The 24,852-nt window shown below is 44.8% G+C and overlaps 1 protein-coding gene across 1 annotated transcript in view; it reads left to right on the forward strand.

Annotated features, from left to right (window-relative positions):
* DOCK2 (dedicator of cytokinesis 2) overlaps positions 1 to 24,852 on the forward strand; it is a 365,999-nt gene that overhangs the window by 142,122 nt on the left and 199,025 nt on the right. Inside the window, exon 27 of the mRNA XM_079772611.1 lies at positions 19,879 to 19,974. Within this exon, the coding sequence (XP_079628737.1) occupies positions 19,879 to 19,974 (96 nt within the window). The remainder of the gene's footprint in view (positions 1 to 19,878; positions 19,975 to 24,852) is intronic.

Consider the following 24,852-nt stretch of genomic DNA (forward strand, 5'->3'; position numbering starts at 1 on the left):
TCATGGACAGTGACATCTGATACACTCTTTTCCCACAGCACCTTCTAGCCTGTAAAGTCTTTCCTCATAAGTCATAATTGCTTGCTTCTGGCCACCAAGGTAGGCTTTATTATCCCCATTGTATGAGTGAGGAAGCTGAGTCTCAGAGAGAGGCTGGGTGATCCTAACTGAGGTCAGAGAGTTAGTAAAGGGCAGAGCTGGGAGGGAGTCACCCCATCTCACTCCAAAGTCACGGGCCTCCCACACGCCACGCCACGCCACGCCACGCCTCCCCTCCCACCACTGTGCATTTACACTTTCCCAGCGTCAGTTCCCGGGTGGAGGGGCGAGCACAGGCCCTGGAGTCTGACCACATTCCATTCATATGCTCATCCTGCAGACACCCGGGGCCTGTCCTGGACCCTGTGTCGTATGCTGGGGTGAGGATGGGGAGCAGAGAAGGCCTGCATCCGACCTCTGCTTCTTCCTAGCTGGGGACCTGGGGGAGTCCTGCAATCTCTCTGTGCAATGGGGTGCTGCTTCCCCAGGTGGTCAGGATTACAGGGAGCACAAGCACCTGTGAACACAGGCAGCTCCGCACCTGGCACCCCATCCACTTCCCTTCCTCCCTCGCTGTCCTTCCTTCCTTCTCCCCCACTGTTCCAGGCTGCCTCTAAGGCACCCCTGGCTCTCTTCTAAGAGCGGCAAAGGGCCACGTGGCCGCCTGGGAGAATGGCAAACAGGTACCGTGCCCTTCCCACTGGAGGCAGCCCCTCCCTGCCAGCCTGCGGCACCGGCTGCTTCGGAGGAGGCTTGCCAAGGAAGATCTGCAGCCAGAGCAAAGCCGTCCCTGCAGGGCAGCTGGACTTCCTGAGTGTTCCCGGGGGGACTGAGAAAAGAGCCAGCCTCCTTTCCTTTCCAGGGGCTCCTTGGGGTCCCACAACTTCGGGGCTCAGGATAATTACTGCAGGGGGTGGTGAGCCGGGGCTGGCTCACACCAGCTCCTGAGCACCCAGCATTACATTTTAGGAATCTTGTGAGTTATTTTATTCAATCACTGCCATTATTAAAAATTTATATAAATATCTATAAATAAATAGAGTAATTAAAATCAGAGGCAACAAATAGATACTCAAAACGCATCACTTCCTAAGATCTCTACCCTGGATTCTTGCATCTATTGGGTTCATTTGGCGGGAATACTACGCCATGCTCTGCGGCCGCCCATCTCTCCCCACATCCTTGTTCAGTGGCGTCACATTGGCAGCTTGCAATCCACCGTCAGTGAGGACTCACGCAAGGATCGCCAACACTGTATATCCAGACCTTTCGTTTTTCTTCCCTGAGAACCGACATGTGCAGACACATCACTGCCTGGGACTCGAAGGAATTGCAGAAAACAAGGCAAGCCCAGGGGAGCTGCCCGCGCGCCTCTTCTTCCCGTGGCCCTGGCTCTGCCGCCCTAAAGGTGCTCATGGGACTGAGCAAAGAGAAGCTGCTCCGGGGAGGCAGCGGCTTTTCAGACAGACTAAACACAACCTAGAGCAGAGATGTAGAAGGATGCTTCAGTTGCCATGGCAATGCTTACTGACTGGCAATGGCTTTTTTCCTGGCCGTGTTGAGAATGTGGGGACCTACATTGGCCAGGGAGAGAGCGCCCAGGTTCCTACACAGGTGAGGGGTGGGGAGAGTGACCTCGGGCTGCAGGTTCGCTCTGCCTAAACCAGATGTTCAGTCCACACAGCTGTAGGAGAAGCATACTTCCCCGGGACAGTATTGTTTTCCCCTTCAGTAGGTTTTGACCTTTTGGCCTTAAATAGGGTTCAAAGATGAATAAAAATTCATTTTGATTAGCAAACATCACAGTCATCATTGTTACAAGGTAGAACCATCTATGGACACCAAACTTGTTGGGCTAAAGTATGAGGAGAATCAGGATACTTGCACAGTCTCAAGGTATCTTCCCAAAGTATCCACTTATTAATGACATAAGGAACGATAGCAACTTTACAGTGGAGAAACCTGACAGGTGCCACCTTAACCAGGTGATGACAGAGAGCATCCCCAGTCAGGACATAAATCAGCACCCTGTGCCTCTTGACAAGATGTACTGAGTACACATACCACTCATGTGGGGAATCGTGCCAAAAAGGCACAACCCGGCTCTCATAATTAGAAAGCATTCAACAAACCCCAGTTGAAGGATATTCTACAAAACCATAGACTAGTACTCTTCAAAAGATCAGGTCATGTGAAAGGCCAGGAGACCCCATCACATATTGGAGGGGACTTAGGAACCATGGCAACTAAATTCACTTTTCAATCCTGAATTGGGTCATGGACCAGAAACTAGACATTAGAAGGAAACTGGCTAAACTAGAATCAGGCCCGCCGTTCAGTTAGTAGTATTGTGCCATTGTGAATTTCCTGGTTTGACCGTTGCGCTCCGGTTATGTTAGCATGTCGGGAAGTTGGATGAAGAGTACATAGGCACCTTCTCTGCTACATTTGCCACTTTTCTTCAAGTCTGACATTTCAAAATAAGAAACATTTTAAAGATTAATTTTGCAGTGTGTGAGGGATGCTTGCCCACTTTCAGAGGATGCATTGGGAGGGTGAGCAGTTCCCCAGAGTACACCCGTTCCAGCGTGAAGGGATGCTGATGGGTGAGGGGATTTCTTTGCCTTTTCAGTTAAAACTATAAAATCCGCAGACAAATGACTATCCTTAGTAAAGGATTCTACACTGAACTGCTCCAGCCTAGCAAGAGGTGATCAAATGAGCAATTAGGCCATTGCGTGACTAAACCATCAGCGTGCACTAACCCAGGACTGGGTGGGGGGCTGGGAGTGTAAGGGAGCAGAGAGCCTGTCCTGGCTACAGGACCTCCAGGGCTGCAGCCTTGTCCTGGGCTCTCTGACAGCCCTGTCCACGCCATGATTCCTAGGCCAACTTTTGGGGCTTGAATGTCACCTGATCTTTGTTTGACAGGCTTGGAGCGTGGGTGGTTTAGCATAACTTCCCAGATGGTCCTTGGCTTGTTTAATCTCAGAGGATCCATCTGGAAAATGAAAAGACAGCTTTTGTTGATGGTTGACCAGAATTCCCCCCAATAAAATTAATAACCCAATATGTTCTGCTCCGTCAGCAACCATTAGAAATACTTCTTGACATATTCTTCAATATTTCTTTATCTGCCAGGACCAAAGTATAAAGGAGTTTGCCTGCAGCCAGATCCCCGAGGGCCTGGTGCACTCCCTTCTGCCCTCTATTCCATACCCACCTGGTGCCTCCCAGGGCCAGGACCAGGGTGAGGCAAGTGAAGTTTACCTAGGGATGGGGGCAAAGTGTACGGGGCACCAAAAATGCACTGACCAAGGAAAATAATATTTCCATGCAGTATGGTTTGATATTTGGTTCATCATCTATTTTTTTGCATTAATTTTTAGCTTTTAAACGGAGACATTAAGTTTGATTTGTCTGGATTACTGAGTTCTTGGGATGCCTCTTACATTTTGTCCCATGGGCAAGAGCCTTGATCTCTCCCCTTAGTGCTGGCTCTGTGTAGTGCCTCTTGCCAATACGGCACCTGTGGTAACAAAGCTGGGCTCTGCGCGTGAATGCGCGAGCGTGGCAGCTGGCAGGCGTGGAGAGGCGCTTTTTTGTTCACCCCGAAAGGATGCCGAGGAGGGTTGCTGTCTGCAGGGAATCCTTGCATAAAAGCACGAGTTGAAAGGAACAGCCATTTACACTGAACCTTCCCTGGGCCAGCCACTTGCTTTCCAAAAAGCATTTCCTACATAATGTCTGAATTAAATCTCCCCTTCACAGTTGGCAGCGTGAGTTAAAAGCCCGCTCAGCAGCAGAAAAATGTAGCTATGTTTGGTCCAGGTTACAGTTACTGAGGGAACTATAACTTTGATTTGCCCAACTGGTCTAAATGTAAATCCTTAAGAGAAGCATGGTGAGTGGGAAAGGAAGTGCTTGGTTTTTAAAGATGCCTTTGATCCACGGCTCTGTCTGGAGTGCCCCAGCTGCCACACGCAATCCAGGGGCAACAACCAGGGACTGTACCAGAAAAAAGTTTCCAGAAAACAACCCAAGAGTTCTAGAATGGACATTTTCTCAGGGAGAGTTCAGATAATATTAGCCGCAGGCATAAACAACTGACTTGGCAGCACAGGTTAGAAAATGGAATGTTTAATTCCAGCCTGGTTTCTCCAAACAACATGCTAAAGCTGTCTTTCCCTCTCTAATGAATGCCCTTTCTTCCACTGGAATTCACTCTCCGCTTGGCTTTCCCCTCCACCCACCTTTCCTACTGCCTGCAGTATATGCTGCGTTCCAGGTAGACCAGTCTCTCACTGCCCCACCAGCCCTCATCCTGTCCTCTTTCTCAGTCGTTTACCTGGTTCCTCAATCTGGAGGGCATTTAGTGGTTGTGCTGAGGGCCCCCAATTACAGGTTCATGACCTGAATCTAGCCCACCGATCTATTTCATTTCCCTTGCCAGTTTATTATTATTTTTAAAATATGTTTTTATTGATTTCAGAGAAGAAAGGAGGGAGGGGTAGAAACATCAATGATGAGAGAGAATCACTGACCTGCTGCCTCCTGCACGCCCCCTATTGGGGATCAAGCCCACAACCTGGGCATGTGCCCTGACCAGAAATCCAACTGTGACCTCTTAGTTCATGGGTCGACGCTCAACCACTGAGCCACATGAGCCGGGCACACTTGCCAAATTATTTAATGAAGCTACTTGCATTACTTCCTATTGTTTTCTAGGTGATTGAGTTGCAGGTTTATGCTATTTGCCTCACCCACCTGAACTGTGACTCCTGAGAGCCAGACTTTGCCTTTCCTGATAGACCCAACCCAACTTCCCCTCCCATTAAGAAATCATCCCAGATTCCTTCTGCCCTATCTTATCAATCTCCCAGATGCAGTCTGAAAACTTTTGGTTTTATATAGAATTTAGCGCTTAATTATCTGCAGTTTTACATCTGTTCTTGTCATTTTAGGCATGTCTGGCATATGTTGAAACAGGGCCAGCACTTTTTCTATTATTTTGCTATTTTTCTTTTCAACTAAGGCAATGTCTTTCCATCTCACAAAACATTATCTGAGCACCTACTGTTTGTCAGGCACCATTCTGGGTATCATGGATGCGAAGGTGATTAAGACAAAATGCTCATTCATTCAAAACTACCTCCGGGGTCTTAATTCTCAGTGTTCCTCAACTCCGGTGCTTGGTCTCAATGGTCTATTCATTTTTCAGGGCCCACCTTGTCCTGCGCCTTCTCCATGGTTAACACTCCTCCCACTGCCACCAGGAACTCTCTCTGACTATTCAGATCATCGCTGTCTTTTGAAGCCTGGGTCGGTTCCCCTTATCTCTCAACCACCTAGTGCATTCCACAGATGTGTGTCCACCCCAGCCTCTTGGAATTCTGTCATAGCCTATCATTTCCTGGGCATGCTCTTATGTGGGTATCCTACTTCTAGTTTATAGGCCCTCCGAGGATGGGGCTAATCCAATCTTCTATCTCTCCTCTACTTCCACGCTGCCTGGGCATAGTGCCGAAGTCTGAGCAGATGCTCAATAATTAATCTTTGTGTTTTGATTGATCCTCTCATCCTCAGTTATTCTACTTTCTTGAATACACACTGACACTAATTTTATTTTTTTATACTCAGCAGACCCTAATGAGAAAGGCAAATCTGTTGCTGTTGCATTAAACATCATATACAAAGCATATATTGTTGTGCTCCCAAATTTAGAATTCAACACACATTTTCCTGTAGAAATAATGCCATACAATGACGGTGGTCAGTCTGTGTGAGCATGTTTAACCCAGAGTGTAAAGGAACCCTGGGACAGAGAGCAGAGGCTCACGGTTACCTGTCCTCTTTTCATGAACAGTTTCTGAACATTGTAGGTCCTTCACCTTACCTGACAATCATCACACTTTGTTCACCTTCAAACTATCGGTTCCCTTACCTAGACAATAAGTCCCATGAGTGTGAGGACTACATCTCTCTTGTTCACTGCCATATCCTAACACAGTACCTGGCACAAAAAGTATCTGTTGACTTTCATTGAGTTAAATTGAAAGATTATGAACTTTGGAGGCCCACAGACATGGGTTCAAATTCCACCTTCGCCTCTAATGAGCTGTGTGATCTTGGGGAAGTGACATGGCCTCTCTGAGCTTCAGCTCACCTCTGCATAATATTTTGTTCATCATGACTATCATATTGATACTTAATATATGTTTCCTCTTCCCTTTCTTCTTGCCCCAATGTAATCCCATAAGTATTGATTTATTAGTGATATCTGCTTTTCACGCTGTATTGGCTGAGGTGGTGGTGACAGAGAAGGTGATATTTGGTCTGAGAGCCTTTTTGCAGCTTTAGAGAACTTCTATTTTCAGCTCTAGTCCTGACAGTCTGTGTGATCTGAGGCAGGTGACTCAGACATATCCATGAAAGAGTGATGCTGGCTTTCTCTTATTTTCAAGTTTTTTTTTACCTAAGTATCACTCACTTCAGGTGAGTGACTATAACCTCTCAATGTTCTAGGGGTGGAGCCCAAATTGAATTCAGTTTTGTGTTTTATCTTAATTATTCATGCATACTTTATAGTCTAATTCAAAACAGATCCAGGTTTAAGAAATATTACTGTTATTTGTGAGTCACGCATTAATGAACACCTGCTATAAGTCAATCACTGTGTAAAGCACCTTATATACAGAAGTCCATTAATTTTTGCCATAATCCAGGGAGCAAATTGTTATCATGCTCAGGTTGCCTAAGAACAAACTGAGGCTTACAGGAGTTTAAATAAATAGGTTTAGCTATGGAGCACATTAGTGGCAGAGGCAAAATTCAATCTGTCTAAATCTAAACCTTTCTCCTACCCATCCTCAAAGGATATATAAAAACAGAGTTTTGCCCAAAATGCTTATGCCATGTTAACTGGAAAGAACAGGACACAAATTGTCTTTTGCACATATAAGGACTTGAAGGAATCATAAATGAATGAGAAGTCAGATGTGTTGCAGGGTTGGACTGATGGGTATATTATCTCATCTTTGTTTTTGGTAATATTTGTGCAATAAATAATGAATGTTTTTAAAGAATGCTCTGCATAATTTAGAGGTATAATCTGAGAGATAGTTGATTTTTTTAGACATTGTAATTTATACTATGCATTTTTGTATGGGATCAGAAATATAAAAATGAATGCAAAGCTAGTATTTTATTTTATGCCCCTCCCCAAACATCACTATGACTGTAGTAGGTAATCAAGGACAGATATGCCTCAAAGAACCTCATGGACAGGAACTAGAAATCCAAGGAGCAAAACCTGGAAGCCACCTCTGTGGAAAGTGGAGAATTGTTTTTCTGCAAATAGAGCCAGTCTTTAGGGGACAGAGGGATGCTTTCATATCTGGGGGCAAGGAATGCCATGACTCAGGGAAGGTTGGAGAGGAGTAGTTGTAATCTTCTTAAATAACCACCCCCAGGAGATTAATTATTTATCTGCTTGAACCATATTCTGGAAGATAAGTGACAATACTTTGTCTTCTTAGTTGTAGGGTAAAAGAAGAGAAGGTGATGGTACATATATCACCAGCATCTTTGCTTTTTGAGAATAGATAATTTAGCACATTTTTTATTTCGTATCAGACTCTGTATTGATAATATATAAAGTTAATTTAGGCAATATCATTCACCCATTCATCCATCCTTTCATCTGTCTGTCTAACCATCCATCCATCCATCCATCCATCTTTTAATCCATCTGTCTATTCATCCATCCATCCACCTACTCATCCATCCTTACTTTCATATGTCTATCTATCCATCTACCCATGAACACATTCATTTCCCATATTTGTTCATGTGCTTAGTACTTACTCTGTGTCAAGCAGATGCTACCCTTTGGACATTAAACATTGAAAGATGTGGTCCCCTGCTTCCAAGAAATATGAATAAAATTGTGTGAAGCCTCAAAACAAAGAAGCACCAGTCCTGCCTAAGGTGAGGTGGGGATTTTGAGTGATGAGACAGGAAAGGGTTCTCAAAGGTGATGACTGAACTGGGTTTTTTGACTACTGAGTAGAAGATTGGCAGTGACTGGGGAAAGGGGCAACTCAGACACAGGTAACTACCTGCTTTCAAAGGCATCCTGGTTGCTTTCTGTGGGAAGGATGAGCTGACCAAGACTGGCTGGGTTAGGGCCTGGGAGAAACAAGACCTTACCAGACCCAAAGGACTGAACTCCCTCAGCGAGCTGACTGCAGTCCAAGAGGCAGTGGGTTCTGCTTCATGAAGACATCGTGACTGGGAGAAGATTATAATCAGAAATCTAGGGAGCAGATGGGAACCCAAGACTCAATGTGAGCAGGGCCAGACTGACACAGGCCGAGGGAAAGAGCTTGGTAGGAAGAACATATAAGGCTGAGTTGGGTGTTATTAGCCTGCACTCTTGTTAGAGAAAAGCATCTTATTAGAAAGCCCTCTTTATTATAGCAAAGGACACAGCAGGTGCACATTCCTCCCAGTTACTTCTGACAGTGTCTTTCTCAGGACATCTTCCCAGATTCCCCCCAGTTGGGTTCTTTGTGTCTTTTCTGAGCATCCTCAGCGCTCTGGGAGAACACTGTGTGGCCCTTTCTGTACTGCGTGGTCCTCCCCCAGGCACCATTGCCAGCAGGGCCTGGGCTTTCTCTGTCCCTGAATCCCCAGCACTCAGGACAGCACATGGCACACAGTGAATGGTCTCCCTGGGCTACATGTAGAAAGTCCCAAGGTAATCCAAAGGTGCAGCCATGGTCGTGAACCACTGGAGCAGATGCTGAGAGAATGTTTCCGGAGATATTGATTTATAATGAACACTAGCCTGGTCATCTCATTGTTGGTAGGGCAGGGGTTGGGAAAGGAGCAGCAACCAGCTGTTCAGGCACCTTCCCAAGGCTCTAGATTGACCCCCCCACTAGGAACACGGGGAGCAGAAGACTTCTTTTAGATGCTGTGCTCTTACCGGAAGGAAACGCAGTGTGTGGCTAGGCTTATACACATAGATGTGGCTCAGGGTGAACTGGTTACACTAACCAATTAGGTGGGTTCTCACTGGCTGAGAACATAAAGGGGCTGAACATTCAGAGGGAAGACCGTCCTGCTTGCAGCTGATTAGGGAAGGACCAGTGCCTGGGCTTCAGAGTGGGGGCTCTGAGTGTACTATGGAGACCGGGAAATAAGCTGGCCATGTTCTTGTCATCTACTTTCCAAAAAGAGTGAGGTGAGGATGATATCAATATTAGACATATGATAGGACTTTAGTAAACATTGGTTGAAATCACCATTACAATTAGGGAAGGGTGGAGAAAATCACACGTGCTTTATCAGCATTAAAGTAGAGACTCACAGTGTGGGGGTTGATGGGGGGACAGAGAGAGAGGGAGAAAGAGAGATTGAGAAAGAAGAGATCATACTTTGCAAGATGAGAAGAAATGCTCTTGTTCTAGGAGGCAGTGATTTTGTCAGCATGTGGAGAGGGGCACGCACCTCCATTGCTTGCTCTTCATAGAGATGGGTTTCTGGGGAGGGTTTAGTTATATCCATCCTGAACTGAGAAACAACATTGAGGCTGTGTAACTGCACACGTAGATCAGAGGATTCACATTCATCCCTCAGATTTATTGCTCTTTTCTGGCCAACTCTCTTGTGATTAAGATTGGCCTACTTTCTCCACCTCTTCCCAGCAACTGGAAAGAGGTTTGAGGGTGATATCTTAAAGCCTCCTGTTGGTGGTAATATTTCTAAAGTTTTGGGCATAATTTTTGCCTAAGCAGGTTTATCAGGGAGAGCAGGCTCTGAATTCTGGCTGAGACCCAGGATCCCGGGATGTTCATGAGACCTGTCTCTGAACTTAGATTTGTGCCTGGCTGGCTCAGAAGGAATCTGTGGGGAAAGAGTCCTTTTTCAAAATAAATAAATAAATAAAATAATGGGGAGACCCTGCTAAGGATTCTAGGTCAGTTATCATCCAATGAGCTGCAGATCTCTATTTTTTCTCTGGAGTGACTAGGGGTATTTTCACTGTGGTAAGGAGTGTAGAAGGTTGTATATCTTTTTATTCCTCTCTTCCCCTGTCTAACAAGCCCTTAGCATTAGTGTGGGGTCAAGCTCTGTTGCCAGTACCGTTGAGAAGTCTATGCCTAGAAGTTTCCAGATTCTCCATTCGATTCCATCCCCTCCTCTCAGCATCTCTAGGGAATTAACCTGAGTTGAAGAATGACATTCTATCCGTGGTAGTTTAAATATCAATAAACACTTGGAGGTATATTTTGGGAAATAATTTGGGGTGGCAGAGTATCATGCTGGTCCTTAGCAGCACCTTCTGTGCCTGTGGCTGAAGCCATCCCGGGACTGGGATTGAAGGCTGGTGATGAAGTAGAGGCATAAAGTAGGAGGAAACAGAGGAGAAAATAGCCCACCAGTGGAACAGGGGCGAGAGAGGGGGGCAGTAATGGAGGGTGGGAGAAGGTCATTGGGAAGTTGGGCAGGGAGGGATAAATGGTAGCAAAGGTTTTTACCAATAGGGAGTTTTCACCACCATTTCTTATAGGCCTATGGATGCATGCTTTAAAATATATTGTTTCCCAAGCAAGCAGCATATATTAAACGTTAAGTAATTTTTTTACATAATTAAAAATTAATCTATAATAATAAAAGCATAATATGCTAATTATTCCGGATAGCTGAACAACCTTCCGGATGTCCTTCTGGACCACCTTCTGGACGAAGCCAGGGCTGCGAGGGCCAAGCCCCTTGCATGAATTTTGTGCATTGGTCCTCTAGTAATATATAAGTAGCATTTATAATTTCCTGACCAGCAGAGTTCAACAGAATGCCTGCCTATCTTGTTTTTATTCAAACAAGAGATCTTGACATTGCAATTAGCCAATGTGGTAACACTGGAGCGGAGTCTATCATTTCTGTTAAGCTTCTTGAAATACTACAAATAGTTCACAGAGCCCTGTTTCTACAGTGGAAACCCTAAGGGAGCTCATTGCTGCTGGGACATTTGGACATTTATCTTGCTTGGAACATTTGGATATTACAAACAATACAAAACTGCTGTAAATAGCTGTGTCCACAGTGCATGATCCCTGAACCCAAGAAGACATGGATTCAAACCCAGCTCCATCACCTATGGCTCTGTGACTCTGGACAAGGTACATACTAGTAAATGTCAGAATTTCCTGCTTTGTAGCATGGGGAGCAGCAGTGTAGCAGATGGATACGATTATTCTGGGAATTAAATGAGATGGTGCATGTAAAGCATTTAGCATAGCATCTGTCATCTATTAAGTGCTTAAAATATCGAATGGTAATAATAATTACAATGGATCTTATTTTACACCTTAAAATGGAATAACACTCATCCCCTGGGTTTTCCCAAGATGCACTGAGATAATAAATACAAGGCGCACAGCCCATTGCCGGCACATACGAAGAATCCAGCAAATGTTAGCTGTGTTGTTTATCCATTTCTCCTTACACAGTCCCACAGATCCCTCCTGCCTTGAAGAACAAAAGTAGACACCTCTGAGGCACATCTCCTAAGTGGCCCCAGCCAGTCTCCATTCCTCTGTAGTAAGATGTTAGACTGACAGACCTTGGTTTCATTTTTTCTGCTCTTGGCTGCAGGTTGGAGGTTCCAGTGTATTTTACTAAAAGCCCCACAAGCAACTTAATAGGATCTGAATAAAAGAAACATTTGTCTCTAAGCACAATTGGATATTTTTTGTTGGAGGCAATAGTTTTGTTATGTGTTTTTCTTCCTGGTTGCTTTAAGTAGATTTTTTTTCCCCACCTGCAAATGGAACTTAAAAGCATTTGATAAATGGAATACGATATTTCATAGTCCTGCCTTTTAAAAAGGTGTTAAACCATGTTACTTTGTAATGCTTCTCTCAGTTGACAACAGCACTTTATCCATGAGCACCAAGGGTCCTGTGGCCGCCCAGCATGGGCAGACACGCCCCCCCCCAGGGCTGCCTGCAGGGCACCACCACAGTCCCTGGAATGCATCCATCCAGTCCCTGTGAGCGTGGTTCCTTAGGTATATTGACTGACTCATCTTTTTCCCATTGGGAAACGGGTCTATTCTCTTAATTATCATAAGTGATTATTGTGAAAATTTCCAACAAACCATAGCAAATAAAGTTATCCCTTTAACCTCACATCTCTGCCTCTTCCCCCTGCTCAGAGGGACCATTGTTAATGTGTTGCCATGCATTTTTCCAGATTTTTGGACATAGGAAAATATTTTTTCAAAAACATAAATGGGATTATATTACACGTGGTAGCCTGTGGTCTCTTTTTACTGGATATATTAAGGATATCTTTTCAGATCAAGAATATCTGCCTTTTCCTATTCCATTGAGCGGATAAGCTGTCATTTATATAATGGGATCCCTGATTGGGGGACATTTATCTTGCTTGCTGCATTTCGATATTATAAATAAAACAATATGCTATCAACAGCTGTGCACACAAACGTTTGCCTCGCTGTTTACTTTGGGCAAATTTGCAGAAAGATTTATCATCTCAAAGTCCTGCCACATGCATTCATCTCCGTGGTCCTAAAACACGGAGGTAGGGACGGCTGTAAGCCTGGACCTGGGGGTCAGACAGGCCTCCCTGGGCCGAAACTAGGATCAGTGCTCATATCTGGTGCATGATCCCAACCACAGCCTCCGTTTTCCCAGCTGCAAATCTGGGATAATGGAAGGATTTCCCTCATTTCATAGGTGCTTGCAGAATTCCTTAAGTTAATATATGCCAAGTGCTTAGAAGTGTACTTAACCTGGAGTAAAAGCTCAGAAAATATTAGCGGTCAGTGTCAGAACTAGCTACAGATTCTCAAAACAATTCTGATATTGTGGGTGCCATTATGCCCAGTTTAGAGGTGAAGAAACTGAGGTTCGGGGAGGTAAGTCTGGTTAACCTAGGGAAGGAGCATAGTTAGTGTTGGCTCCGTAGTCTCTGCGCGAGGAGAGACTCTATTTTCATAACACTGAGAAATGTTGCAACAGAGGCCATGGAGAGTCGAAAGCACTCACTCTTCTTGGCACCTCCCCACACTCTGTGTCATGGAAAGAGCATGGGATTAGACAGAACGGAGCTTGAATTCAGGCTTGGCCACCCGTGAGTGGATAATTCCCGGGCAAGTTACTCATCCTCTCTCTGATGCTCATATTTCACTTCTGGGGCTTCAATGTTTTTTGTTTTTTGTTTTTTTTTATTAAGTGAGATTACAGTTGTCAGGTCTATATGCATAGTTCTTAGCATATAGTATCACGTCGAGATTGTCAGGTAACAGCAGTGTCAGAATGAGAAGCCCACCTTTTCTTCCTGGTTTTGTCTTCTCCTACCACTGACGCAAACTCTCCCTCCTGGAGAAGGTGAACCCCTTGGGGTTCAGACACTCATGGCCACATGAGGGCTCACCCACGTCCTGCCTGGGAAGTGGGGAGCTGCCTGGAGGGTAGGAGATGGGGAGGTGATGGGGCACAGCAAAGCCACTGCTCAGCTCCACTGACCTCGCCCTCTGCCTCTCTGAGTCCCCGCCGCCTCTGTTGCCTCCTTTACCCAATGAACTGTCCTGCAATTAATCAAGTCTTTCCGGAAAGAAGCCAGTCACACAGGAAGGAAGAAAACAGCCTTAAACCTAGAACTTGTGAGAAGGAGAGAAGGTGACTGTGCTTTAGAGGATGATGTTCCTGTCCTTTGAAAGTTAGGTTATTTTCTTTGTAGGGAGTGTTTCTGGTGCCTTCTAAAGGAAAAGGAAGTTGGAAGGACCCCTTCCATAGGAGCACAGAGCCGAGAAAGACAGTGGCAGCTCTGGGCAGCAGCCGTTTCCACGGCCAGACTTGTGTCTCTGTTGTTAGAAAGAAAAGGTCTTTGGGTTTAACTCGGTAGCCGTGACCTTGTGATCTTCATCTTGGTACTAAAAAGGCCTAAAGACAAAGTAGGCAGAGTAGCTGGGGCTGTCCTTGGCATGAACACACGGACCAAGGTTGCCCGTGTGCCAGGTGCGGGAGCAGTCGGCCAGACACTGCCCAGCCGAGCTGGTTTTTCATGCTAGCTCCCATGGCAGCACCTGTCACTGGTCATGTGACCCAGGCCAGCCCCTTCTCAAGGCTGATGTGTGGCTTTCTGTAAAGTAAGGGTTACACTAGAACTCTTTTCAAAATCCGGCATCGGCATAACACAGTCACCTTTCTGTCACTGAACATTAGCCCAGGTACTGTTACCATTTCTATTCAGTGAGCTCACTTATAAACATTTAACCATGAACATTTAGGGTAAGAATCCCTGTAAAGATAATAGATGAAACAGAGTCACATATTTTGCTCCCTCTGGAAAATCTACTAAAAGGAAAAAGTAAAGGGAGTTTTGTAAAAGGAAGGTAGATAACATATGGAAAAACACTGACTGATTTAGCAGACCTGGGTAGAGTGATTCATAAGCCAGCAGCGGGGAAAGCTGCCGTCTCATCTAATCTACAGCAGAGATTCCCCCCAAGTTACAGGAAATGGTGGTAGCAGGGCCCCTGGAGGTGGGGGTGAGGGAGAGGAGCGCAAACAGGGAGGATCAGTGGCAAGTGTGGTAAGAAGCAGCCTGCCTGGGCAGCTGAGTCATGGGGAGGTGGTGGGGGCGTTATTCTACAAAGAGGATACAGCACTGGGCGTTGGGACTAGGCGACATGAGGCGCAGTGGAGGGCAGCAATACCCTACTCCAAACAAGGTTTTAATCAAAGTGTGCGTCTTAGAAGCCGAGGCCTCCGGCACTTTCCTCCCCCTCAGCTCCCGATGCTGGCAGCCAGGCTCTCAGCCTTCAGGCAAGAGATCAGAGGAGTCTTGTCTGCCGAATCCAAGCGGCCCCAGAAGAAAGCCTGGCATATACGTGGGTATTTGAGTCGCTCCAACTAACCATCCCAACCAGATCACCCTGCAGAGAAGCTCCCGGACCACAAGGTCTACTCAGGCCACATGACTATAAGTACTAAAGTAACAACTACATATGCTAAAAGAAATGAAGATCGTCCTCTGGTAGGGGGACATGAGGAACCGGTGTTTTTGTTTTAAATATTTTTATTGATTTTATAAAGAAAGGGTGAGGGGGAGAGAGAGAGAAACATCAATGATGAGAGAGAATCATTCATCTGCTGCCTTCTGCATGCCCCACACTGGGGACTGAGCCCACAACCCAGGCATGTGCCCTGGCTGGGAATCGAACCGTGAACTCCTGGTTCATAGGTCGATGCTCAACCATTGAACCACACTAGCCGGGCTGGGTTTTTTTGTTCTTTTTTGTTTTTTTAAAGATCAACATCAGACAGTGTTTCTAAACTATACACATTTGTAACTTTGATTAAAAAAAATAACATTACCACCATTAAATAGTCAGCATCACTTGTGTAAAAGTGGAATTTTCAAATGATTAAGAATATCATCTTATGTAGTTAGATAGTAAGCACATTTCAAAGTTTTATTTATTAAACTGGGGGGAAAGCTGACCAAAGAAATAGCTAGTTCAAAAGTATTTAGGATTCTTGAATTTGGAGAGAGGAGATGCCTATATTGAGTTGGGCTTAGATATAAGATACATAAAATTTTTACAGACCAACAGAGCTATAACCTTTAGCAAACTAGAAAATGTCACACTTTCTCACTGTTCTGCAAGTGAGCCTCTGGCTTTACGGAGCTCTGATATTTCTGCTTTCTACTCAGTTGTGGATGCTGAAACAGAACTGCATTTTCCAAGAGAGTAAGAGGAGTCCCCGAGTTGGGCTTCTCAGAAACACCCTATTAAAAATTTACAAAATCCTTATTTTGCTTTGTTTTCGGGTTTTGGGTCTTTTCCTGATAACTTGCTATATATAGACACAATGCAACAATGTTATTAGGTTCTAAGAAGATGCTGTTGTCTGTCAGCTCTGATCCGAGGCCTCCCTGGTGGTTTTGCATGAACAGGCAGGTGTTAAAGACATATTAGCACCAAAGGGGTTCTTTTCTACTTGGTATCATCAAAAGGGTTGAAAGAAAAATGAAAATAGGGGACATCTTTTACAGAATTTGACTCAATGTTGTGAAATGCTGTGTCTGTATGTTATTTCCTAAAATCATCTCATATATGGTATGCTCTATTATTATTCTAGAAATACTGTGGGAAATTAATAATTTTGAAGTGCATTCTACAAAGTCCAAGGGCTGGCATAGGGCCCAGGGTGAGCCAAGAAGACAGGGTTTGTCCCCCCAGCCACCTACCCCCCCTTCTTTCAGTTTCCTCCCTCCCTTCTTTTTCTCCCTCCCTCCCTCCCTCCTGCTCTTCCTTCCTTCCTTCCTTCCTTCCTTCCTTCCTTCCTTCCTTCCTTCCTTCCTTCCTTCCTTCCTTCCTTCCTTCCTTCCTTCCTTTAAAAAAAATACCTGGCCCCCTTTCTCCCCCAATTTCCCTGCTCCCTTCCCCCTGGTAACCACCATACTGTTGTCTGTGTCTGTGAGTTTCAGTTTTATATCTCACAGAGGAGTGAAATCATATGGTTCTTAGCTTTTCCTGACTGACTTATGTCATCCCTCTTTTTACTATGTTATGTATTGGGCTTATGGGTAAGATTAAAGAAAGGACCCCAAGTTCCTTCCAGATATCACACACAGCCTATAATTATTAAAAGAAAAAAATCCGCTACAATTTGCAGTGTGTTTAGGTTGGTTGGATTGATTCTTTGCCAGGGCCATAATGGGAAGACTGACTTTGTCATTTCAATTACAAGTCACCGTTTAGTTCGAGCCCGGAAGACACTTCCGAAGAGATTCCTCCACTTGCCTGGCAGCAGAGCAATTAACAGTGGGTGATTTGTGGCTGCATTTTTACTGCTTAGCACAGGTTTATCATCTTGAAAGTTTTCCATTTGCATATACGCTATACATTCTTTGGGCGACATCTCGATATTATCCGGAGTTTAGATTATGCATTGCCTTTTACTGCACTTGCTGCTGCGTGCTGGGAATCTGCAAGCTTGGCCGGAATGCAGTGCAGACCGAGGGGGATAGGAGTTGCAGCCGCCACTTACTGAGGGCCTACTATGTGTCCACCCTGGGCAGCGAGGGCTTTACCTGCATTCATTTATTTATTCCTCAAACCAGCACTTCGGGCTTCTATTGTTTGCCACCTTTTATAAATACAGAAACTGAAATTCAGGGAAGAAAAGTAATTTGCCCTAGGTCACCAGCTCAAATTAGCAGTATTGAGATTCAAAGTCAAGTCCGTCAGATCCCAGAACACTCTGCCGCACCGCCTCTCCTATTGGGACCTAAAGTGAAAGGAAATAAATTGGACAGTTTTCCACTTTTGAATACCAAACTTCCTGAGAAGTCTAATTGCTGCTCTTTGCATGAACAGCTACTTAAAAGAAGCAAGAGAAAGGGGTTTTATTATCTCTATTGGTAAAGGAAGAGAGAGATGTAATCCTGGTATAGGGGTGGGGGGGGAGGGCATCAAATGGAAACCATTATATGAATTGGCAGTGGGCTCAGATTGATGAAATTGCAAAGGAATGCAGAGAAGACAAGGGAGTAATGAATACCTAGCACCAAAGATTTTCTGAAAGGGAAAGACAAGATCAGAAGTTACTGAGGCAATAATACTTCAAGATGGAGGGTGGGGGCTATTCATCCTCACGGATGCAAAGAGGCTGATGAGGCCCCAACGTAGCGACCAGAGATCTATGTTCCTGTTCCAGTCCGCCTGGGTGAGTGCAGGCAAGGAGCAGGCTCTGCAGCCAGACTGCTGGGTTTGAATCTTTTTCCTTTGGCTTTTTAGCTGGGTGGCCCTGGACAAGTTACTTAACCTCTCTGGGCTCCAGTCTTCTCATCTAAACAATGAAGATCATAATATTGCCCATCTTGTTGTGAAATGAGGTCTTATTTAGTAGAGTGCCAGGTATTTAGTAAGCATTCAAAACATGTTAAACATTTTTATTACCATGAGCATTAATTACATTTATATCACATAAAATATTGGAGATTGAAAGTCAGAAAAGAGGCTTGAGTTCATAAAGGATAGAAGGAAGTCACGAGAGAGTCTCACCTGCAGCCTGAATTAAAGGTAGATGTTCTCTTCCTTACCCCTGAGCGTCAGGAGGAAACCGTGATACGAGGAAAGGGCTGGATGGGGACATGGTTCAAATCCAACAAGACACTGGCGTCTGATGGATCATGAGCACTTGTTTCCGTAAAATACATGCTTGGGTGGAGGCTCTGATGGCAGCGGTTCTACTGGGAAGCTCCCTGGGGCTGGAGAGTGGGGATTAGTGCAGAAGGAATGAGGGTGTGTGTGTATGTGGAGAGAGAGAGAGAGAGAGAGAGAGAGAGAGAGAAAGGAGAATCTCTGGGCCACTCATCTTTGGAGTCATTGAAAGCCTGTTGGGAAGGAAGGAGGGTTTTTAATAAGCACATCTTTGTTCTTTTTCTTACTATAAATCTATTTTCCTTTCATGGGTTATATTAAGAGACAAACCACACTTAAATGGAAAGCAGCTACATTTCATAAGGTGCTTATGAAGAAGTATGAGGGGCCATCCACCTTTCAGCCACCATTTATTTAGCCCTTTCTTCTGTCAGGCTCTGCCAAGGTCCTGGAGACACAGGTTGCTTCCAAACCCCAGTCTGTCTCCGGAGCTCCACAGTGTGTCGTGTCGTGGTGGTTCTCAGCCATCAGAATGCGCTGCATAGAATTTATGAATTACTGATGCCCAGGCTCTATCTTGAACCCACAGATTCTACTGCCGTGGAATGAGGCATGCTCATTTTTCCAGAACTGCACGTGCTATTTTCATGTTCACATCAACCTTGAAAGACGGATGGGAAACCCGTCTACATTTTGTAGATGAGAGAGTTGAGGCACAGAGAAATAAGTGATAAGCAAGGTCACATGGTGCAAGTGCAGAGTTGTGTCCAGACCCAGAGATGCTGAATTTAAAATCCCAGGGCCTCACCACTTGGCCATGACCACCCTCCCAGGTATGCATGGATGATACTCTGTGCAGGAGCTTAGAATGCGCAAAATGCATAAAACCCTTGCCTACCACAGCAAATGCTCAAAAAGTATTGACAAGGAGGCTCAGAGACCTATATTTAAAGTGGGCAGAACTTCATAAATGTCACGACCTGGCTCACCATGATTCCCCTAAAGTAGATCATCCAGCTTCTACTGCACAAGCACCCCATGCTTACAGCTTCCATCACATAACCCCAGTCCCGGGCTCCTGCACCACTGGCTCCTCTATGTGTCCTTCTGGCCCAGGGGGATAGTGGCGCCCTGCTGTTGCTGATCTCCAGGTTATCTTGTTTGTGTCTCAACTTCTTCATCACCTGTATAACCACTCCCCTGCATCACATTCTGTCCTTATCCCAGGTTAGATCCCGACTGTCACACAGGTGAAGAAACCAAGGTGCAGAGAAGTAACTCAGCCCATGTAGCACAAGAATTCTTGACCCAGTTAGTATTCTAAATCAAAAGTTTCTGATTCCAGATCTTAAGCTCTTAATTACTAACTTATATTTAAGATGGTTAGTGGAATTCCTGGTGTCCAGTGCCTGGTGGTGACGGTGATGGAGATATGATAACAACAGTGATGATGATGATAATGATGGTGATGATGATGACGATGATAATGATGGTGATGATGGTGCTAGTGCTGCTGCTGGTGGTGATCTTGGTGATCACCATGTCTGACCGCTGTTGCATATTCTTTGGGAAAGGTGTGCAGATACAATATCCCGGTTGTCACACAGATGTCTCTGACTGTGTTACAGGCCTTCACCTACCACCACATCCAAGAGATCATGGTCCAGTTGCTTCGCACGGTGAACCGGATGGTCATCACGATGGGGCGGGATCATGCCCTGATTGTGAGTAGATCCTTCCTCTTGTCAAACGTTTCCCATTGTTCATGGTCAGGGGATGGATTTTCTGGAAGACCAGATCATGTTGAACACCAAGCGCCAATCACTGCTTTGTTTTGGAGTGCAAGGGTCAGGTGACTTGTTTCCTATCTGAGCTGGGAGAACATGTGAGTTAAATCAAGTTGCGGAAATAAAACAAGACTTGGGACTTGTCTACCGAGTTGAGTGTGGCAGTGGGGAGGGAATGTCACTGGTGAAGAGGGAGAAGTGAGAGAAGCTCTTTGTGAGCAGGCCGAGCAGAGCGCTCCACGCTCATGTTCACCAGGAACTTTACTTCTGGCCTAGAGTCAAGCAAGGCCCAGGCTCCGGGTCCCATGAGCTTGGTTTTCTAAGTGGCTTCCTTGTGTGTTAACTCTTCCCTTAGAGTTGGTTAATTCAAGGTCACTGCTAAGTTTTGGGTTATTCTTCTGCACAAACACTATGTCCCATAGATCAGGAGATTCCTCCCTCATAGTCTGATTGTTCTTTCTCTCCAGACACAGAGCCCATCTCCAACCCTTTAACCTTTGCCCACCGTGCTCTAAGCCAAGGGCCAAAAACTAATGCTTACAGGGACCAATTATGAATATAAATATGTCACTCTCTTTCTCAAACTCACCAGTGCTTTCCCATCTCACTCAGAGGAACATTTAAACCGTCCCTGGGGCCTGAAATGTCCTCTCCCCCTTGCTCATTCCTTTCCGTGTTCCTCCCGCATATCAAGCATTATTCCATTTGCCATTTCATTGGCTTGGCCCATCTGTATCTCAAGTTTGAGGGCTGGTTACATCATGTTAATCAGATTTTGTCTCAGTGTCACCTACTCAGAGAGGCTTCCCTGATGACTGTTCTGTCTATAGGAACTGTCACCTCTCTCTATCCTCTTTCAATCTCTACACCTTACTCTCCTTTAAGTTGCTTAGTACTTATCACCTGAAAAAAAAAAGTATATATATACATATATACCTTTATTTATTTGGTCATTGTCGGGCTCTCCTGGTGAGAATATGAGCTCTAGGAATGTAAGTAACTTTGTCTGATTTGTACATTCATATCTCCAGACCCTGCAACAGTGCCTGGCATGTAATGGGTGCGCAATAAATACTTGTTGAATGATTGAGTGAATGAAGGAGCGTTCCAGGCAGGGACCTTAATGTTTAAAGAGGACAAGTCCTACTCAGCTCTGATGACACCATGTGGGATCGGGTCCTATAGTTTCCAGAACTGCCAACATCTCAAGAGAAGCTGAAAATCTAGAAACTTTATGTGAAATGTCCTGATACTTAAGTGTTGACAGATAATTAAAAGTGGATGCTGACCGTGGATAGACTATGGTCTTGCTTCATGGACACAAACCATTAGGTGCTGAGTGTTATTCTAACACTAGAGGCCCGATGCACAAAATTCATGCAAGGGGCTCGGCCCTTGCAGCTCCACTGGCTTCATCGGGAAGGTCGTTAGCATATTAGCTCTTTATTATATAGGATTAGATGGGCAAGGACTTGTTCCCTAGAAGCAATAGAGTGTAACAATCTTCTTCATACCCTTCCATTCTGTCCACTCATGTCAAAGCATGTGTACTTAGTATATATTAATGCACATTTCAGGGTGTGGGGACATCAGAGAAAGGGCCAGCAGCGCCAGGCACCCCTGCCTTCCTGGGGCAGAGAGCCACATGACTTGGTCTCTGTCATTTGTCTCACTTACCATCCTTTCACCTTAGCAGTATCACCATTTCTTATTCAGCTACAAGCTTCCATATCTGTGGTTTCCATAGCACACCTTAGATAAGCATCTTATGAGTCCTCTAATCTTTATTCCTTTTCTTTGGAGCCAGACCTAAAGGTGATCATCAACCCACTTAGTTTATTTCATATATCACAGGCTCTTCATACTCTCTCTCCTTCACAAGTGATTCTTTAAAACAGTTCCTGGATCCTAGCCCTGGATCATTGTCTCAGCGGATAGAGCCTCAGACTGCGGACCAAAGGGTCCTTGGTTCAATTCTGGTCAGGGGCATGTACCTCGGTTGCAGGCTCCTCCCCAGCCCGGGCCCTGGTTGGGGGCATGCGGGAGGCAACCAATTGATGTGTTTCTCTCACATCAATATTTCTCTCTGTCTTCCTTCTCTCATCCACTCTCTCTAAATCTCAATGGAAAAATATCCTCAGGTTTTTAAAAAAGAAAACAGAAAACAACGCCTGGATCATAGAAGGCACCAAATAATGGGGTCTGTTATTTCTATCAGGTACAATGCGTTTCTCTGTCTCTTTGCATTAACGACACAGGCAGGTGGTCACCATTTGGCCCTCATTCGCTACAGCCAGTTCTCTGAGCTTTTCACTGGATTCTCTGCCCTGGTCACTTGCCCTTCCCGCACACACTTCTCACTGCTGCCCCATTCAGCTTTGCCAGGACACTGCCCTACTCTAGAATGTTCAGTGGCTCCCCACTGTCAACCAAATTAAGTCATAAATGCATTAGTCTGCCCTGTCTCCACTTCTGTCATCTGGCAGCAACCAAATTTTTCATTTTCATTTCTTTTTCTCCATCCAAATTGGCTGTCTGGATACTGCCCAGACATGCCTGGCACACTCGCTTTCATGCTGCTTTCTTTGTCTGGAATGCCTTTATGTGCCGTTTCTCTCTGTTGAAACCCTTCCTAGTCTTCCAGGTCCAGCACAAACGTGTTCTCTTATGAAGCTGCTCCAAATATCTCACCAACCCATTGGGACATCCTCCGCCCCTTCTTCTAAATCATACAGCTCTCTCTTCCTTTTTTAGAAAAGTTTCATTGAAGTATAATTTACAGACTTGGAAATTGAATAATTGGTCTTAGTAAATATATGCAGTTGTGCAGTCATCACCATAATTCAGTTTAGAACACTACCTCCATCCCCCTAAGTTCCATTTGCAGTCAGTTCCCATCCACGCCTAGTCCCTACCCCCAGCCCTAAGCAACCATTTATCTACTGCCTAGCTCTTTTGATTTGCCTTTTCTGGAAATTTCACATATGTCTTTTGTGTCTGGACTTTTTTTCCCTTGGAATAGTATTTTGAGGTTCATTTATATTTTAGGATGTGTAACTACTTAATTCCTTCTTATTGCTGAATAGCAGTACATTGTATGAAAATACCACATTTCGTTTACCCATTTACTACTTGATGGACATTTTAATTACTTCCAACTTTTAGCTATTGTATATAGTGCTGCTATGAACTCACACACAGATTTTGTATGAACATTTGTATGTAATATTTTAATTTCTCTTGGGTAGAAACCTAGGAGCGGAATTGTTGGGGGATATGGGAAGTGTATGTCTACCTTTGTAAGAAAATGCCAAACTTTTCCATAGTGCCTGTACCATTTTACATTCCCACCAGCAATGTTTGAGGGTTCTAGATTATCTAAATGATCTACATTATCTATATATGGACATTATCTACATTTAGTATTGTCAGTCCTTGGGATTATAATAATTCTAGTGGATTTATAATCATTCTGGTTGTGTCTCATTGTAGTTTAAATTTGCATTTCCATGATGACTAATGATTTTGAGCATGTTTCCATGTGCTCTGCCTCTTTTTTTTTTTTTTTTTTTTGAGTCGCTTTAATCTGTAAACTTGCCCTACTTGGCTCCTCTCTCATACCTGAGACTTTGGAGGCCTGGCTCTATCCATAGAATGGGATAATAATAGACCTTTTTTTTATAGCGTTGCTGTGAGAATTAAATGATATGATACGCAAGAAGCCTCTGCATAGGTGGTTCTTTATATACAATATTCATTTATTTATCCATTTAGTATTTTGTGAGAACTTCTTATGTACTCAGCACAAAGCCTCAGAAGTGAGTTAACTATGGTCTGTGACCTCAAGAAAACCATGACCTCCTCCAGTGGGAAATCTCTCAAGTGCCTCAAATTCACTCAGTTTATGACCCTCCCACTCACCTGCCACTGCTAATCACCCACTAAGTGCTGCTGTTTTCAGCACCTCTGGCCCCAGTCCCTCCCCTACTGGTCTCCCATTGACTCTCAGAGCCCCTGTCATTCTCAGTCATTGGATCACTGTACTTGGTCCATTGCAAGGTGGTTTTCTGTTTTTGTGACTCATGCCCCCTACATTCTGTGGACTCCCTTGAGGGCCAGGGGCATGTTTTACTCATTCTCATCCTCCATACCCAGGAGGGTGCCTGGCATACGGTAGGTATTCAATAAATGTGTGTTCAATTTATGAATGCGTGAACTACTCTCCCAAACTCTGTGCTATAGCAGACCTTCATGATTTTCTATGTGCTTTTCCCTTAGTTCAGACCCTTTTTTCCTCCTTCAACAAATGCTTTTTCTAAATGTGGGGAGCAGCCCACTTATCAGGCAGGGGGCGGCAGTGTAAGGAACCTCCTGCTCAGACTTGCTCTACCCCCTGGGCTGATTCCGGGAACCTTGCAGAGGTTCAGAGCTGAAGCTGAGTCAGTCTCAATGACCCTGAGTTTGCTGGTGTAATTACAATGCTGAGAGTGCTGAGTGAGGGGAACTCAGCTGGGCAGCAAGCACACCTCACTAGGAGGAGGGATGTCCTGATCGAGGAGGAAGAAATAAGCAGGCTTTTCTTAAGATGTAGCTTCATGTTCACAAAATGGGCATACCCAGCAGTTCTTAGAATTGAACTCTCGCCTCCAAATTAAAGAAAATGATGTTGGAAAGTAATTACTCAGAGGTCAAGGGTCCCTGTCTTAGCACTGAAAGCCCCAATTTAACTTCAAATTGGAATTTGACAAGGAGGAGAGATCCCCATTCCAACCGTCACTTTTAATTTTCCAGATATGATTTTTATTGGTTACCTTC

This window comes from Cnephaeus nilssonii, assembly GCF_951640355.1.
Source record: "Cnephaeus nilssonii genome assembly, chromosome: 5".
NCBI classification, from domain to species: Eukaryota; Metazoa; Chordata; class Mammalia; order Chiroptera; family Vespertilionidae; genus Cnephaeus; species Cnephaeus nilssonii.